Source organism: Sesamum indicum, linkage group LG6, assembly GCF_000512975.1.
Source record: "Sesamum indicum cultivar Zhongzhi No. 13 linkage group LG6, S_indicum_v1.0, whole genome shotgun sequence".
NCBI classification, from domain to species: Eukaryota; Viridiplantae; Streptophyta; class Magnoliopsida; order Lamiales; family Pedaliaceae; genus Sesamum; species Sesamum indicum.
In genome coordinates this window covers 5,215,189-5,230,747 of record NC_026150.1, presented here as the reverse complement: position 1 = coordinate 5,230,747, position 15,559 = coordinate 5,215,189, and the positions used below count along the sequence as shown (strand labels likewise).

General features: G+C 35.4%; 3 protein-coding genes across 8 annotated transcripts in view; 2 read left to right on the top strand and 1 right to left on the bottom strand.

The window, feature by feature from the left end:
• LOC110012122 lies at positions 620-3,575 on the top strand. The gene is made up of 2 exons (XM_020694538.1): positions 620-2,894; positions 3,192-3,575. Exons 1-2 carry the CDS (start codon positions 1,297-1,299, stop codon positions 3,274-3,276), a joined length of 1,683 nt encoding a protein of 560 aa, XP_020550197.1. The 5' UTR covers positions 620-1,296; the 3' UTR covers positions 3,277-3,575.
• Positions 6,180-11,679, bottom strand: LOC105163801 (GPN-loop GTPase 3). Of its 3 annotated transcripts, none has more exons than XM_011082279.2 (10): positions 11,573-11,679; positions 10,622-10,879; positions 10,340-10,448; positions 10,158-10,239; positions 9,883-9,968; positions 8,856-8,959; positions 8,646-8,776; positions 8,414-8,507; positions 7,835-7,890; positions 6,180-6,747 (listed from the first exon to the last, which is right to left on the bottom strand). In XM_011082279.2, the coding sequence occupies exons 2-10, from the start codon at positions 10,664-10,666 to the stop codon at positions 6,654-6,656; spliced, it is 801 nt and encodes a 266-aa protein (XP_011080581.1). In that variant the 5' UTR covers positions 10,667-10,879; positions 11,573-11,679; the 3' UTR covers positions 6,180-6,653. The 3 variants fall into 3 exon arrangements, with proteins under 3 accessions (XP_011080581.1, XP_011080583.1, XP_011080582.1); XM_011082281.2 differs by having other exon boundaries at positions 10,622-10,769; XM_011082280.2 differs by lacking the exon at positions 11,573-11,679 and adding an exon at positions 11,432-11,546.
• LOC105163800 (mediator of RNA polymerase II transcription subunit 19a) overlaps positions 13,095-15,559 on the top strand; it is a 5,243-nt gene continuing 2,778 nt past the window's right edge. For all 4 annotated transcript variants that reach the window (XM_011082277.2, XM_011082278.2, XM_020694416.1 and 1 more), the window contains exons 1-2: positions 13,095-13,329; positions 15,180-15,257. In XM_011082277.2, coding sequence (XP_011080579.1) covers positions 15,227-15,257 — 31 coding nt within the window. In that variant the 5' untranslated portion in view covers positions 13,095-13,329; positions 15,180-15,226. The remainder of the gene's footprint in view (positions 13,330-15,179; positions 15,258-15,559) is intronic.

Below are 15,559 nucleotides of genomic sequence, written 5' to 3'. Positions count from 1 at the left end.
TATAATTTTAGAATATATATATTTATAATTTTTTAAATAACATAGAGCATTAATTTGTAAATTTGGACGTAATTTCATGGAGTGTAATGTGATTTTCTCTATAAATAATGTATAAAAATATTGATCTAATTTTTTTGTGAAATGAATAATAGGTAAAAAAATACTTTTCAAATTAAAAAAAAAAGTATTATACTATTTTTAAAACATAGAAACAATTAGTTTAAGAAGAGTTTCGGAGGCGTTTGCATATACATATTTTAAATGCTTATCAATTTATTGTTGAAAATAATTCAAAAGTATTTTTGTATTTTAAAATTTTCTACTGTTTAAATTAAATTGATTTAAATTAAAAATTAGAGTATCCCCTAAATTTATGCAGCTTATGAATAAAATTACAGGTATTAGGTTATTTTTTCAAACACTTTAATTTTGAATTTTCTTTTTTTAATTTTTGTTTTTAAATAATCTTAATTTTTGCCACTGATTAATTTATAATTTATTTTTGACATAAAAGTAGAAATTATTGCAAAATCCGGTTTCATATATTTGTCAATATTTAAAGAGGCCCATCACATATGAAGCCCATTTAGTACTAAGTCATCCATAGGCCACCACCAGCCCAGCTCAAATCGATGAGGATTGCTAGAAATCATCAACTCAATCGTGGCCGTTGATTCTTGGCCCCATCTCTGCACTAGGGTTTTACTGGAATCAACCATCTCCATTGCATTTCTCTAATTCTGACATCTTAATTGGGGCCCTACGATCAAGAGAGATTATCAGAGCTGTTCGATCAAGGGGAATATTAAAACGGCGACGTCGTTTTGAGGAAGCTAGGGCGCGATCAGATTGGGAAAGAATTGGGGATTTCTCACGCATCTCCAGCTGCCCTAATTGATCAGACAGGAGGACAGGTGGAAGGACGAGGGAGCTCGACAGAAGCAGCAGAGTATTGGCCGTCCTCTGCGTCTGGGTTTTTTGTGCAGAATCAGTCCACCAATGGCGAGCTTAGGGAGAGGACAGTGTCTCTCTTTTTTGTCAGGATTTTAAATGAATTTTGTTGTTATCTTTTGCTGCAATTTATGTAAAAGGGGAAGAACATTGTAAACGAGGCATTATGTTGAAATGAATTAGCACTTTCTTTCTTCTCTCCTATTTTCTTCTTCTTTTCCCATCCCCCTGCTGCTTCTGAGTTTCCGTTTTCTGCAAAGTTTCACTGCAAACATTACGTTTGGCCTCCGAGCCATACGATCTTTGGACCCAAACAAAACGAAACACACACACAAACACCACAACATGGCTGATGGAACCAGGTTGAAAGAGATCCAAGAGGCTCAAAAGAAAACGAACATATTATTATTGAATGAGAGGGCTAGGAGACAAGCAAGTGAGGAAGAGATCCTTGGCCGTTTAGATCAGGTTTTGGAGGTGCAAGAAGGACTCCTGGCCTCTGTGCTTAACATAGAACACAGTTTGGTAACTCTCCAACAACAACTTCAAAGTGTTGTTGAAGAGCTCCAACAATACAACAGGAATAAATCCATCCTAGGGGAAGGTTTAACAGCTTCAGTGGAAAGAGGCTCTACTTCCAGAGCTGTTGTGCACAACTCCTTCAGGCATGAAGGCAGTAATGTTCCTAGGCAAGATCAGCAACATACAGGAGCCTACATTGCCCTGAACAAGATGGAGTTTCCTTACTTTGATGGCGAAAACGCTAGAAGCTGGGTAAGGAGATGCACTAGGTACTTCCAACTCATCCCCATTCCAGAAGACCAAAAAGTTCCTTTGGCATCCATATATATGCAAGGAAAAGCTGAGGTATGGTATCAAGGTTACACTCAGAAGAAAGAATTTAACTCCTGGGATGAACTGGTTGCTGATGTCCTTGGGAGATTTGAAGACCTACACAGTGAAAGGGTCATGGCAGACTTCAACAGACTCCTCCATGAGACCACAGTGAATGCATACCTGGAGAAGTTTGAAGAACTCAAAGATCAAATGCTGATCTTTAACAGAAACTTAGGGGAAGAGTTCTTTATGTTAAAGTTTATCAGTGGATTAAAGGAAGAAGTAAAGTCCTTTGTATCCATTTTTAACCCCACATCTCTTAACCAAGCTGTTATACTCGCAAGGAAGCTGGAGCACACTGTGAATGCAATCTTGAAAAGAGCACATCAACCTAGCAGAACCCTCCAGAGTAAATTTCCTTTTAAACCCCTCAATAGAAACCTCCCTCAGAAACCAAACTTTCAACCTGGGAGGTTCTTGACAGAAGCTGAAGTCAAGGCTAAGAAAGAAAAAAACCTGTGTTACAGGTGTGATGAGCCCTATGCACCAGGGCATAGATGCAAATATAGACAGGTTTATATGCTCTTAAGTGATGCTGAGGCAAAGGACTTTGATGAGATTGCTCAAGGGGACTCAACAGTTGAAGAGGAAAGGGCTGAAGAGGACATGGCAGTATCCCTACATGCCATGAAAGAACACACCAATAGTAAAACACTGAGGTTCAATGGATTGGTTGGGGATAGGGAGATTCTGATCCTCATAGATAGCGGAAGCACTCATTGCTTCATCGATGAGAAGGTTGTAGGGACCCTGGGCTGTGAAGTTGAAGGCATCACTCCAATGACAGTTGAAGTTGCTGATGGCCGCAGGCTCACCAGCAAGGTTATCTGTCCAAAATTCTGCTGGGAAGTGCAAGGGCACAAATTCTCTCACCCTGTCAGGTTGCTGAAACTGGGGAGCTATGACCTGGTGCTTGGTTGTGATTGGCTCAGCAATCATAACCCTGTAGAATTGGATTTTCAGCAGATGAAAGTGACCCTCAACAGAGCAGGAAGCAAGGTGATCTTGAAGGAATCCGGGAAGCAGCCACCAAAGGAGCACAAGAGGTGAGACATTCTTGTCCAAATAGGAGCTTCTATCCTTTGTGAACTCATTGCCCAGATGATGCCTTAGAGTGTGTGTGCGTGTGTGTGTGTGTTTTTCTGTGTGTATCTTTTCCATTTTAGGTGGGAGTTTTCCATCATAGGAATCCCACCTTATGCACCTAAGTTATACCTTCAGTTAGAAATCAAATTCAAGTAATCTGTGCTTATATTGTTGAAAAAGTTGTTACATTTTGATTCATTTGTCTGTTTCTCTATATTAGTGTAAATCTTGATTTGTTTGTTGCCTTGCTTTTGCAGAAACAACCTTAAGAAGCTAACTTACGAGGAGAGGAAGGCCAAATTGATAGAGGTTAAATGCTCTGAATTCAGGAGCTGGAAATGATGATGAGGACGAGGAGGATGATGATGAGTGAGACATCACGCTTTCTTCTCTTCCCAATCTAACCTTTCTGTTATCCATTCTTATCTTACCTTATAAAATTGCCAGTTGCAGTATAACTTGGACTGTATTTCTTTGCACGGAAGTTGTACCTAGGTGTTCCGGTTCTCTAGATATAGAGATCAAGTTTTTGGCTCTTGATCCTGCATATGTATGATTTTGTTGCATTCTCTTGACGAAGCAGGTATATTATATGGGTTTACACTCGATTTTTGTTCTTTAGAGCACTACACTTAAAAATTGTAACAGTTATGGCTGCTCTTCAATTTGGAGTCTTTTCATTTTATTTTACCAATCTGCTCAGCTGAAGCCAATAATGCTTCAAATTTATGTTTTGCATCTCATCTAAGCTCTTTAGTAGGTTCTAACTCTGGAGTTAAAGGCTAATTCAGATTGCATGTTTTTCATGTTTTGTCTGGGGGTTCAAATTCAGCAAACCTTTTGCTTGTCTGTGTGACTGTGTGTCTGGTCTTTACTTTTTGGAGAGCATCAGACAGGCGCAATGCTAACTTACATAGCCTTGCTGGAGGAACTTTCATTGTCATGGAAAGCTATGTCTTGGGCAATAGAAATACCAGAGTTCATTTTCTGTTAATTATATGCAGCTAAGCAATCGATCTCTTATGTTCTGGTCCTGTCAAATCCATGCTTTTGCTTCATATATGTGACTTAGACAAGTACTGAAGGAGTTATTGCCACTTGCCAAAATTTATTGTTGACTGTAATAGTATAAAAGTTTTTAGCACCAAAGCATCATATTTGCAACTTTGATTCTAATGCCTGCCAACGGTTGAATCATGCATCTACATAACAATGTAATATGAATCTTTAAATTATACACTGATTTGAACATCACATGAATTATGTTACGAGAGTAATTATTGTCACATAAACCGACAACAAATGGAAAGCATTAAGGTTCTCGCAATTTTTGTCAGATGGAATGCTTTAGTTTTAGGGTGAATTAAGTCAAAACCTCGAAGATTGTATTCAATTATTCAAAATATTTCGTAACTTTTGCAAAATTATAAATACACTTTCCAAAGGTGTTGACGTAATTTACTTTGAGGGTGTATTTATAAAAACAATCACAACTTAAAGTGGTGTATTCCTAATTTTGTAAAAAGTAGGAAATATTAGTGTAATCAATCTAATCTTAACGTTTTCTTGATTTTATATTAAAAGGGTGATGCTTGTACTAAGGTGCACTTAGATGAATGGATTTGGAATAATGAATTTCAAACCCCTAACAATAATCTTTTTGAATTTATATACGATGGGTATAGTCCAAAAGTATTTGGCCCAAGAAGAGATCTAAAGTCCAAATCAAGTCCACCAACACATAATGAAGACAGCCTATAAAAAAATTATCAGACTCAATCCAAAGAGAAAGCCCACTATGCTAGGTTCAATCCAAGAGGAAAGTCCAGTACACTAAGCAAGTCAAGTGCACCAAGCAAGCCCATTTCAGCCCAAGGAGGAGGCTAGATATAAGGCATGCTAGATCTCAAACCTACCTTCCAAATCTAACCCAAGAGAAGAGAGACGCTCTCAAGAAGTTGGACTCCTTGACCCAGAATGATTCACTGTAAAGCAGAAGTTCTCGTACAAAGGGAGTCCTCCTTCAACCAAAGACATGTTGCTCAAGTCAGTAAGGAAATAGGATCGTGCCTTATCCCCAAATTTTCTTCTTCTTTCTCGGAAATGCAGGTTAGTACAGAATCCCTACGAAAAGGGACTCCTTTTCTATAAATACATGCAGCTTCCCTCAACAGACGGATCCTTCAAGAATCTGGAAATTCTCTAGCCATTTTTTTGCAACTCTCAACTCGTGCTCTGAGCCATATTTTGGTTACGAAATTCTTATTTTTATCTCAATTTCTCCTTACAATTTATTTCTACATTTATTTATTTCTAAATCCGAAACTAATTTGAGTATTGAAGTGCCAACGCTTCATTTTGCAAGTCCTGTTTCCCAAGTTCTTTTGCTCACTGTCATCAAGATCCAAGAACATTAAGCCCATGCTAAAATTGCACGAATCAATATAGATGATCCTAATTTAAAAAATTTCAAATCCTTCCACTCAAATTTTGGACACTATTTTAGTAACATTGATATCTTTAAATTCTTGGAATAGAAAGATATTTGAAACCCCTTTCTAAATTATTACTCAAATTCAAATCCATCAAACCAAATATGACTCTACTATTTTGTTTTTTTTTCTGCAGTCATGCACTCAATACACCATACATCTAAAGTTTGAACGTGAAACCTCCAATAAAAGTCTTATATGTGAACTATTTGTGTTGTCCCCTATGGACGGCTTGACTAAAATTAAATAAAGTACATAATCACGCTGAAGGGGAAAAACTTGTAGCACAGATTTCTAGGGAGAACTTTTTTGGTATCTAATGTGGTTGAGATATTTCTACTAAGGAACAAAATCGGGAATTTTACTTCGGCACACTTGTGCACCAGGTGAATTGCAATTTCCAAAAGAGGTGTTTTCAAGAAAATAAATTCTCAATCAATGAATAGTAACTTGACTTAAAAAATTAATATTTTGGTATTTATAGTAGTGTTGGAAATTATATGGTGTGGTGGATTGCATTTGCTTAAGCCGTGTCTCATACATATCATATTACTTTTTTACCCTTACAATTTAATATATTTTTTACTAATGTTACATCAGTATCTTTGTTAGTTTTCATACAAACATTTTGCAGATTAACCTCAAAAAGATACGAAAGAACTAAGGATGGCAGTGCAGGACCTTGGCATAGCGACTAGAATCCCATACCTCTATGAAATGTTTGTTTAGAACTATAACTACAATGCCAAAAAATGTGGCTTTAAAGCTATAAATTTAATTAAAACTTAATTTTCTAGTGCACATCACAATTACACACACCAAATGCCAATCAAATAGCACTACCGACCTGTCGGATTCATAGGTTGCTACAGGTTTAAACTGACAAAACCATTTCGTAGGGAGCAGTAGACCATACAAACTAGAGTCTTTTGTTCATGTTGAAAATGCAGTTTAGCTCAAGGCCTCGTTCTTTTCCTGGTATATTTTCCACTTGCTGTCTTAAGATTAGCTCATTGCCACTGAAAAGGTCGAGAAGAAGACTACAGCCTAACTTGTTTTAAAAATTGTTCGACACACATGCATTTGAAATCAGGAGACGCCATTTTTCCAGGTGACAATACAACTGTAATTGTGACAAAGTTGCCTTTCTCCAATTTACCAAAGAGGTACATCGCAGGTTCAAGAGTCCCAAAATCTTGTAGTGGGAGCCAAGAAACCTGAAGCTTTTTAGTCATCCTCTGGGTCAAAATCCTTAACCTTCACATCTGCATCTTCTCCATACTGAATGGAGTTGTCAATTTGTGACAATATGTATTGAATACTGCATAGAACAGGAAATATTATTAGTTCAATCACCTATATCCCAAAGAATTGTATTAAGTTCCAATTTTGCTTTCTCTACGCTTGCAATTAAAATTGCTTCTTTCTCAAGTTAAGAGTACAGCATGCTAAAGATCATTAATGATTAAGCCAAAAGTCCAGGGCACAGACAACCTATATTTGATCTGTCTGCCCATACAAGATAACCGAAAAAGTATTGCACCTAAATTCACTTTCACAAACGCATGCCGGATCTCATCCTTTCATACTTGGATATCAAAAGTGAAGTTTGCACAAAAAGGAGCAGGTAACCGGTACATAATAGCTCGTCCTCAACACTTGGCAAATGTTCCATCATGCCAAGTCAAATAAAGCAAGTAGGATCAAATATTCAAAATGGCATTATCAAGAATATGCAGAGATAGAGAAAGGGGAATGTGAAGCTAATCCTTTGGCAGACTTCACTAGCCCAATTGATAATCATTATTTACAAGCCAATTGCAACAACATATTCGGCTATAATATCCTAGGGAGGCTCTCTACCAGATAAAGCAACCACTTCAAAGGCAGAAAATGAATAAGATGCTTGGGATGAAAAGCAACGGGTAGCAGACTAGGTACCTTCCTAGCGTCAAGTTAGGAAACAAGCTCCCAGATTGTGCAAGAGGATGCTGACTGAACTAAGCTACTATTTCCACCCTTAACTAATATCAACTACGAAATTCCAATTGAAAGGTAAGCATCAACTTACCTAAAAACTTTGTATCATGGCATATAGGCATTGACATGAAGAAGAGATCTCCTCATATCACATCGTAACTTAAGGTCAGAATCTTTCATAGAACAAAGGCTCACAAGGGGATTGGCAAGGTTCAAATTTCGAGGAAGAAGGAAACACTAAGCACATTTATACCATGGAATTGCCGTTAACCAGACAAAACCAGAAGGTATCCCAATGCCAACTGAGGTTGAAAAAATAGAGCAGCAGGTATTGTCTGGTATCAGTGCATTGATGATAATGCATAGTTGAGACTCTTCTTAATAAATCTAGAATATTCTGTTCCAACATATAGGAAAAGATTATATACCTGCTCTCTTTTCTCAGGTCAAGAGGCAAGAAGCTCACCATGCTGTACTGATCAACCTGATGCCACAGATTTGAATCAGTTATATAAACTCCACATACATTATTAGAAGAAAGCAACTGGCGTCAGAAGCATGTGCATCTTAATAAACATGCATAGAAAATATCCAGTCAGACAGTAAACAGACATGCATTGATCAACACATACAAGATAATAGAGTCATAGCATATACAGCTTACACTTCCATTGTATGTAAACAACTTCTAGAGAATTAATAGCAGCCACTAAGCTGGAGCATATAAATCTGGAACCAGCAATTTAGAAGACAAAGAGCACGGCACAGGGATTGCAGTTAAATTGTTCTGATCGGACACAGTGTAGTTTCATAGATCCCAATTGCAAATAGTTTATTGACCCAGCCGATTAGGTTTTCGTAGTAACAGTTGAAGCTCATATCAATCACCTAATAAAGATTTTTCAGAAACTAGGTTTCAATAAAGCTTTCAGTTTGAGAAGCACAGACTGCACATTCGAATAAAATATTTAGTGGAACTATCCACAAAAAGTTTCAGATCAACATACCAATTCGATTAAGGATTTGTTAAGTTTTTCAAACTGTGGAGCCATGCGCTGATTCAACTCTGCCAACAGTGTCCGAGGTTCTGGATCCAAGTAACTGTTGGACAAAAGAACCAATAACAATTGAAAAAAAGATATTATCCAATATAATGAACAAGACCTAATAATTGCCCACCCCCCCACCCTCCCTCCAAGATAGGAAAAAGAACTTTCTGTAATTGTAAACAGCACTAACTTCTCAATGTCCCTCTTGTTTGTTACAAGGTCCATTTTGGACAGAATATTAACATGAGGCAGCTCCAGTTGAACCATAGCAGAAAGCGAAGCCATGCAACCACTTATAAACTTGGTCACATCTGTTATAAACTAATAGACACAACACGGAATTCAGTCAAAGTAAAGATAAGTTATTCCAACAGATTCACTAAAATACATATCTAGATACCTGTGAATCAAGTAAGTATACAACACAGACATTGAAATTTTTACGCCTTAGATGCTCCACAAAGTTCTTAAGCACAGGTACATGGGAGAAGAGTTCAATCTGACCTGTATGTCATTAGAGGTTAGAGGCATCAGTTTCCCACTTCAAGTGACATGCAACATCAACATATTCAGCGATATTTCATAGAGTAAAATGAAAATAGAGATGGTACGCATGTTTTATAAAATGCACACTCAACACAAGCTGAAAAATGTTTATATAATGAGCAGATTCATGTATAGGTGAGACTAGTTTCACGGGAAGCAAACATCGGAAGATCTTGAACTTTAGGCTGCATACTGATTACGGATAGCGAAGAGAATAATGGTAGCAGGGCCATTAACAAAATCCAAATGGATGTCTTATGCAACTAGTAGTTCAATTGCGTGTAGTTCTCAGTATGATCTAGTGAATTTGTTGAGTCATTCTGCTAATAAGTTGGAATAGTCTTAAAATTAATTTATAGTGAAGCAAGGAAACAATCTAAATGTGCCCAAAAATCAGGAAAATAGAGTTCCTTCATATCATACTAGATTTTCTCTCTTATTCAAAGTCAAAAAACACGAGTTGCCACCAACAAAATCTCAGACCTCCATCTAGATTTCCTATATGCAACCTTGTGTGTGAAACCAGAATACCCTTGTGCTTGAAAATGTTCATACAGGTGACTGGGAACCAAGGTAATTTATCAAAACTCATCCTTGATAGTTTTAAAAGGTTCGTACATTTTTAGCACATCCATTAAGAATAAAGGCAAGTGAGAAGAAGATACTGACAAAATTTTTCATGCCATGAGCTTTCTTGAAGAACAAACAAATTCAGTATTCATATTGACCAGAAAAAATATTTGACATGTAAAAGACCAGGCAATTGAGACCATACATTTATATTCTTCTTGTATCACACAGGATCATCCATGATAATCAATATCAACAAAACTCAAGTGTGTAAAACACAGAGAGGAAATAGGCTTGGACTAGTTGTGTACCTGGGCAGTCAAAAACCAAATAATCATCATCCAAGTAATTATCCAACTCCTCTGTTAGCCAGTCATCCAAATTTTCTTCTAGGTGCCTGAGTGCTAGTTAAGGTCATACACATTGGAAGAACGCATTATGGAAGACCAAGATTATTAAACTTATAATCAGTTCATCACTATATAGTGAATTCCAGATGCTGATGGCTAATCACTTCTACAGCAATAAAACAGAAACTAAATGATGAAGAAGATCAGACAACAGTATCACTTAATATAAAGGATACTCCATGCAGTAAATAAGACCACCATTTGGACCTAATCCAAGTTCCTCCATAACATCCTCCAGAGAAATGAGCTCCCTAATATCTGCAGACCAGAGTCCATATTGAGGTCAAACGCAAAACCAGAATATGGTTTAGTAACAGGAATAAATTACTCAAACCATATTCATTGTGCAAAGACTCACCCATGGCTACAGGATAGTCGAAATTCTCTGCAGCAGGATCTAAGTTTACTATATGAATTGATCGGCCGACAGTTTCACAATGTTGGTACAAGCTAGAACAGTATGTCGACTGTGTCAACAAGATGGATCTTAGCAACAGACATTCACTCATATAGGAAATGAGGAAATGGGTGAAGACATTAATTAAAACTGAATGACTCTGTTAGTGAAAATTATTTGTAACACAAAAGTAGACTAAATATTCATATGTTGAAGAACTATACTAAGGAGAGAATCAATAACCTTTCCACTGCCAGCAGGGCCAATGACTAGTTGTGCATAGCCCATGATAGCTTCTCTTTGTTTGCCTTCAATCTATTACTGAAGACCCCAACAGTCAACTGGAAATGGATTGTTCAGAGAAAATGGAAGGCCCGGAAGACTCCAAGAACTGCAACCAATGCGTAAGTAGCACACCAAACAGCAGCCGCAAATAACAAGCTCATTGCATCAGTGAGGCCCATAAAGCATTGCCACCAAGAAAAAACATTACTACATCACCTTGAATCACCAATTTCAATGGTAAGGAGGAAATTAGATAACAAATAAGACGATAACTCAACTTATTCCATCTTCATACTAATCATAGAACACTGAACTTGGGAAGGAAAGACGGAAAAATAATCTTGTAAAATGTATTCAACTATATCACGAACAGACAGAGCTTACTACCCATACATCATAGTTACCAAACAACATCCATTGCTTGATCAGCAAATTATCTAAAACAACCCCCAAGCATTTATTTTTAAAACAAAAACCATACTCAAAAAATAAAACATAAAGAAGCGGAATGTAGTCGAAACTACATTTTCATTAAAATTTCAACTAGTCCTTCATTAGCATTCCATTTTTCAACGATTCCGTGTTAAACTAAATAACAAGAAATCAATGGAACTCTACTGGGTATCACAATTAGCAACTTCTCAATACGACCAAGTAGCATATAGACGATACTTTCATGGAATCCGTGATGAAAATTACTAGTTTTACTTCATAATTTAAAGTTTGACAACGATTAAACTATTATCCGGCATGACTTTAAGAACTCACACAAGGTGTTCTCCAATTTAATCAGGATCAGAAAAACTCAAGGGAGAGGAAGAGGAGGGTGAAGGCAGCATATGAACCCTAGGTTATGACTTTATTCTCAAGAGATGAATGGAAAGAGGAATCAACAGCGGGAGAACGCACCTGTTGTGGAACCCAGAGAGACACAAGCAAGCAAGCAAAGTTCTAGACAGAATATGAGGGGCTTATGTTTTAATAATTAAAAGCTGACCTCTCTCTCTCTCTCTCTCTCTCTCTCTCTCTCTATCTCTCTGCCATCATAAATGTCAATATTAAGGAAAGAACAATTACACCCACCTCCCCTTATGTTTAATAGAATTACAAATAGATACCCTATAATTTAAAAAATTATATTTAATACCCTTTATATTTATATTAATCTTTTTCATTAGCCAAAATTATTGATATCAATAAAAAAAAATTCAATAAAAATTCATATTTACTCACGATTGACTTATTCATAACTTATTATTGGTCAAACAAATATTTTTTGCTAAACTATTATTATAAGTTTGAAAATATATATATAACGTGCATTAGCGCATGAAGCATATAAAGATCATTTGACATAATAAATTTGTTTGATCAGTAATATATCAACAATAAATCAATAGAGAACAAATATACTTTTTAATTCACTTTTTGCTAATATTAGCAAATACTGTAATTTTTTTACTAATGAAATATTTATTTATTAAACGAAAATAAGTATCGGGATACTGTACATAATTTTTCAATCCACAAAATTTTTTATATAATTACAACAAATCGTATAGAAGGCATTATAATTATCCCTATCACAAATATACCAATCAAATGTTAGAAAAAAAAAACACACCCTTAACCTATAGTAAAATTTCACAAATTACCCCTCACTCTTAGATAATTATGAAAAAGATCCATGTTTGTTTCTGGTCCAACAAGTAGTAGAAAAATGTTAAATGACAATTATACCCTTCCAAGATAATTAAAAAAACCAACAAAAATATAATTTATTGAGATAATTACACTCCTCTCTCTTGAGATTTGGTGTAATTATATATAGACCCCATATGATTTTGAAATATTACATCTAACATCTCTGAGATATGCTTCAATTCAATAAATAAGTTCCTTCGTTAATTAAAATTTATTGATATTAACAAAAAATTTGATATAAATCTATATTTATCTCCTGTTAACTTATTACTATTTACTGCAGATTTGATCGAATTATCTTCATATGTCTTCACATACCATAGCCAGTTATGAAATGTGGAAAGCTATAACCCAAGGAAAAAAAAAAGGATTTTTCATTAATATTGTGTTTTATGGTTGAATATGGTTTGAAGTGGACTACTGGGGCTTAGGTTACAGTGAGACGTCAGTAAAGATGATATTTGTCTGTTGGGCTTTATAGAGTATTTCAAGAAATAAAATATAAAGGTTCAAGAATTGCAATATGACCGTATTAAAATACAATATACATATATGTGAAGTAGAATTAGCATCACTATATTTTTTTCCTTATAAATATTAAATTATCATACAAAAATATAAAATGCTAAATAAATTAAAATTTTGTATAATATTTTTACCAATATTAATATTTTTGGTCCAAAATATTGGAAAAATAAAAGGATTTTTGGGGAGGCAATAAGTGGTAAAGTGGTGAATAGGAAGGGAGTGAGGGCGTGTTATTGGTGAAGCGAATTGCAAGAGAGAGCCCTTGAGACCATACTCTCCCAACTCCAGATTCAGATTCACCACTCCATCCCTCAATTTTCCCTCCATTAACAACCTCTTTATTATCCATGTTCCTTGGTGAATTTGCTATTTAAGTTAACAAAGGATTTTCTTCGCTAATCATCCCTCCGTCCAAGACCCCAATTTCGTTCAAGGTATGTCGTCTTAATCCTCAATTTCTTTGTTTTGTTACTGCAGAGAAATGAACTTGGTTACATTGTTATGTTCCGTTTTTTGTTTTCTTTTTCATTGTCTTAGTTGCAGCCTTGATGCAGTTGTGTCAGATTAGGGTTATTATCATTGATTTTTTCTGATATTCTAGTTAGAGCTTCAAAGTTATTTTGCCCGCCCATGTGATTGCCTTTTATGCTTGAACAATCCAGTTCCCTGTGGCCTCGTCTCGTAATTTGTGATTGAGTTGTGTGCTTACAGCATTAAATATTTTCTACTTCATTTTATTCTCAGCAGTTTCTTAATTAGCATCAGAGCTTAAACTTTTCAAATAATAGCGTCATGATAAAGGACTGTGAACTATATACTCTTCTTTTGTCATTTTGCTTTGAAATGTAATTATAACTTTCTACTTTTTTCTCTGCTTCTTTATACTTGGCTTCTTACTCTGAGTTCTAATAATTCTGGGAATTTTCTGTTTTACTGTGTGAGGTTTATTACTCTATTGAATGATTAATACAGATAATTCTAGTGCGTATTTTGCAATGACAGTCACCTACTCTTACTGTCTTGTTTGAGATATCAAATTTTGTGGATTATAACTTCACAAATGGTAGAATGATATGAATATGGCTCTTGGACTAGAATTTAGTAGTATATTTTCTTAAATTAGGATCCTAAGGATTCAAAGAATTTAGGTGAAGGCGTTGTACGATTATAAAAGTAAAATGCAAATTGCAGGTTTTGCCTTGCTTTTCATCAAGTGTTTGTCATAATAATATTTTGATATGGGTAAATGATTACAAACTAAGAAAAGAAGAAATTTTGAAATTTGAATTAATCATGTATAATATTCTCTGTCCAAATTTATTTTCTCCTGTTTTCTTTATCATGGGGCGGCCAAAGTACTTCATTTTATTGCGAGCAATTTCATGTGAACCACCTATTTGGAAAGAATTATAGGCATGCAGGTTATCTCCTGAACCCTTGAGCTATGTGTAACAATTGAAAATTCACTTTGAATTGCAAAGAAACATTAAGTGTAGGTTACAGCTCTTGAATAAAGGAATTTTAATTGCATTGTTGAGCAAAACAATTTATATAAGGACTTATATGGATATCTACTAGTTATTGGTAAGTAAATAGTGTACGCCAAACTATTACTCCTCTTTTTCAACTCATTTCCATGAGACTGAATGGAAGTTATTAGAGATTTAGAAGAGAGCTATAGCTTTTTGTCTAATATATATTGCTGAGAAGGAAACAAATGTACAAAAAGAGTTCATAGTTTATTTGAAAACCATATATGAGATGACCATTGTCCTTACAATTCAATAGACTTCTACGCTATATAATAAACTTTAAGTAGTATAGAGAAAACTGGTGATATTAGGCTTTTGCATTACTGACTCTTAAATTCATGGAAGTGAGAAGATTTGGAAAAGAGAATTGCTTCTCTCCAACACCTTTCTTTTTGGTTCTGTATGTGGTCAACCTTTCTTTTCATGTTGCCCGTTCTCTATGCATTTACATGGTTTGGGATCTCAACTATGAAATGTTGAGATCGGAATCTCCTTCTCATCCTTTTGACCGATCGCCTTCCAACTAACCCGTAACCATGCTTTATCTCTTAATGATAGTCAAACATTGTCTGCTTTTATCTAGTCTTTAGGAGCTTTTCTGGTATTGAGATTTTTCCATAAATGTGATGTTAAATTGTTCTCAACTTAAGTTTACTTATTATAATGTTGTTGAAACGTAATTTGTGAAGCTTGGGAAATTAAAAACATTACTTTAGTTAAACCGTTGCTAATTGTTCTTTTCTTGGTTGCAGTAAATTCTCTAGAAGTGATGTGCTACTTCTGTATCATATGCTGATTGATGGATCCTGATTACAAGAAGTTTGGAAGAGGTAAGAGTGGTAAATATGAAGCTCATCACCATATGACTTTGTCTGGATTCTCATTCATCTACCAAACCTTTTGATTTTTGGAAATATCTGTCTGAATAATTACATTACATCACATTTACAATCTACATCATTTCAGAAATTCTCACACCTTCTGGAAGGGTTCTGGTAATGGAATTTTGGGTTTTTGACTTTTGATTGCCAACTTCTGGAATGGTAATGGAATTGTGGGTTCTAATTGGCAACTTGAGTTTAATGATTAAGAACCAAATTCAAGGTCTTCCTTGGATATACTTTGTCTGTAA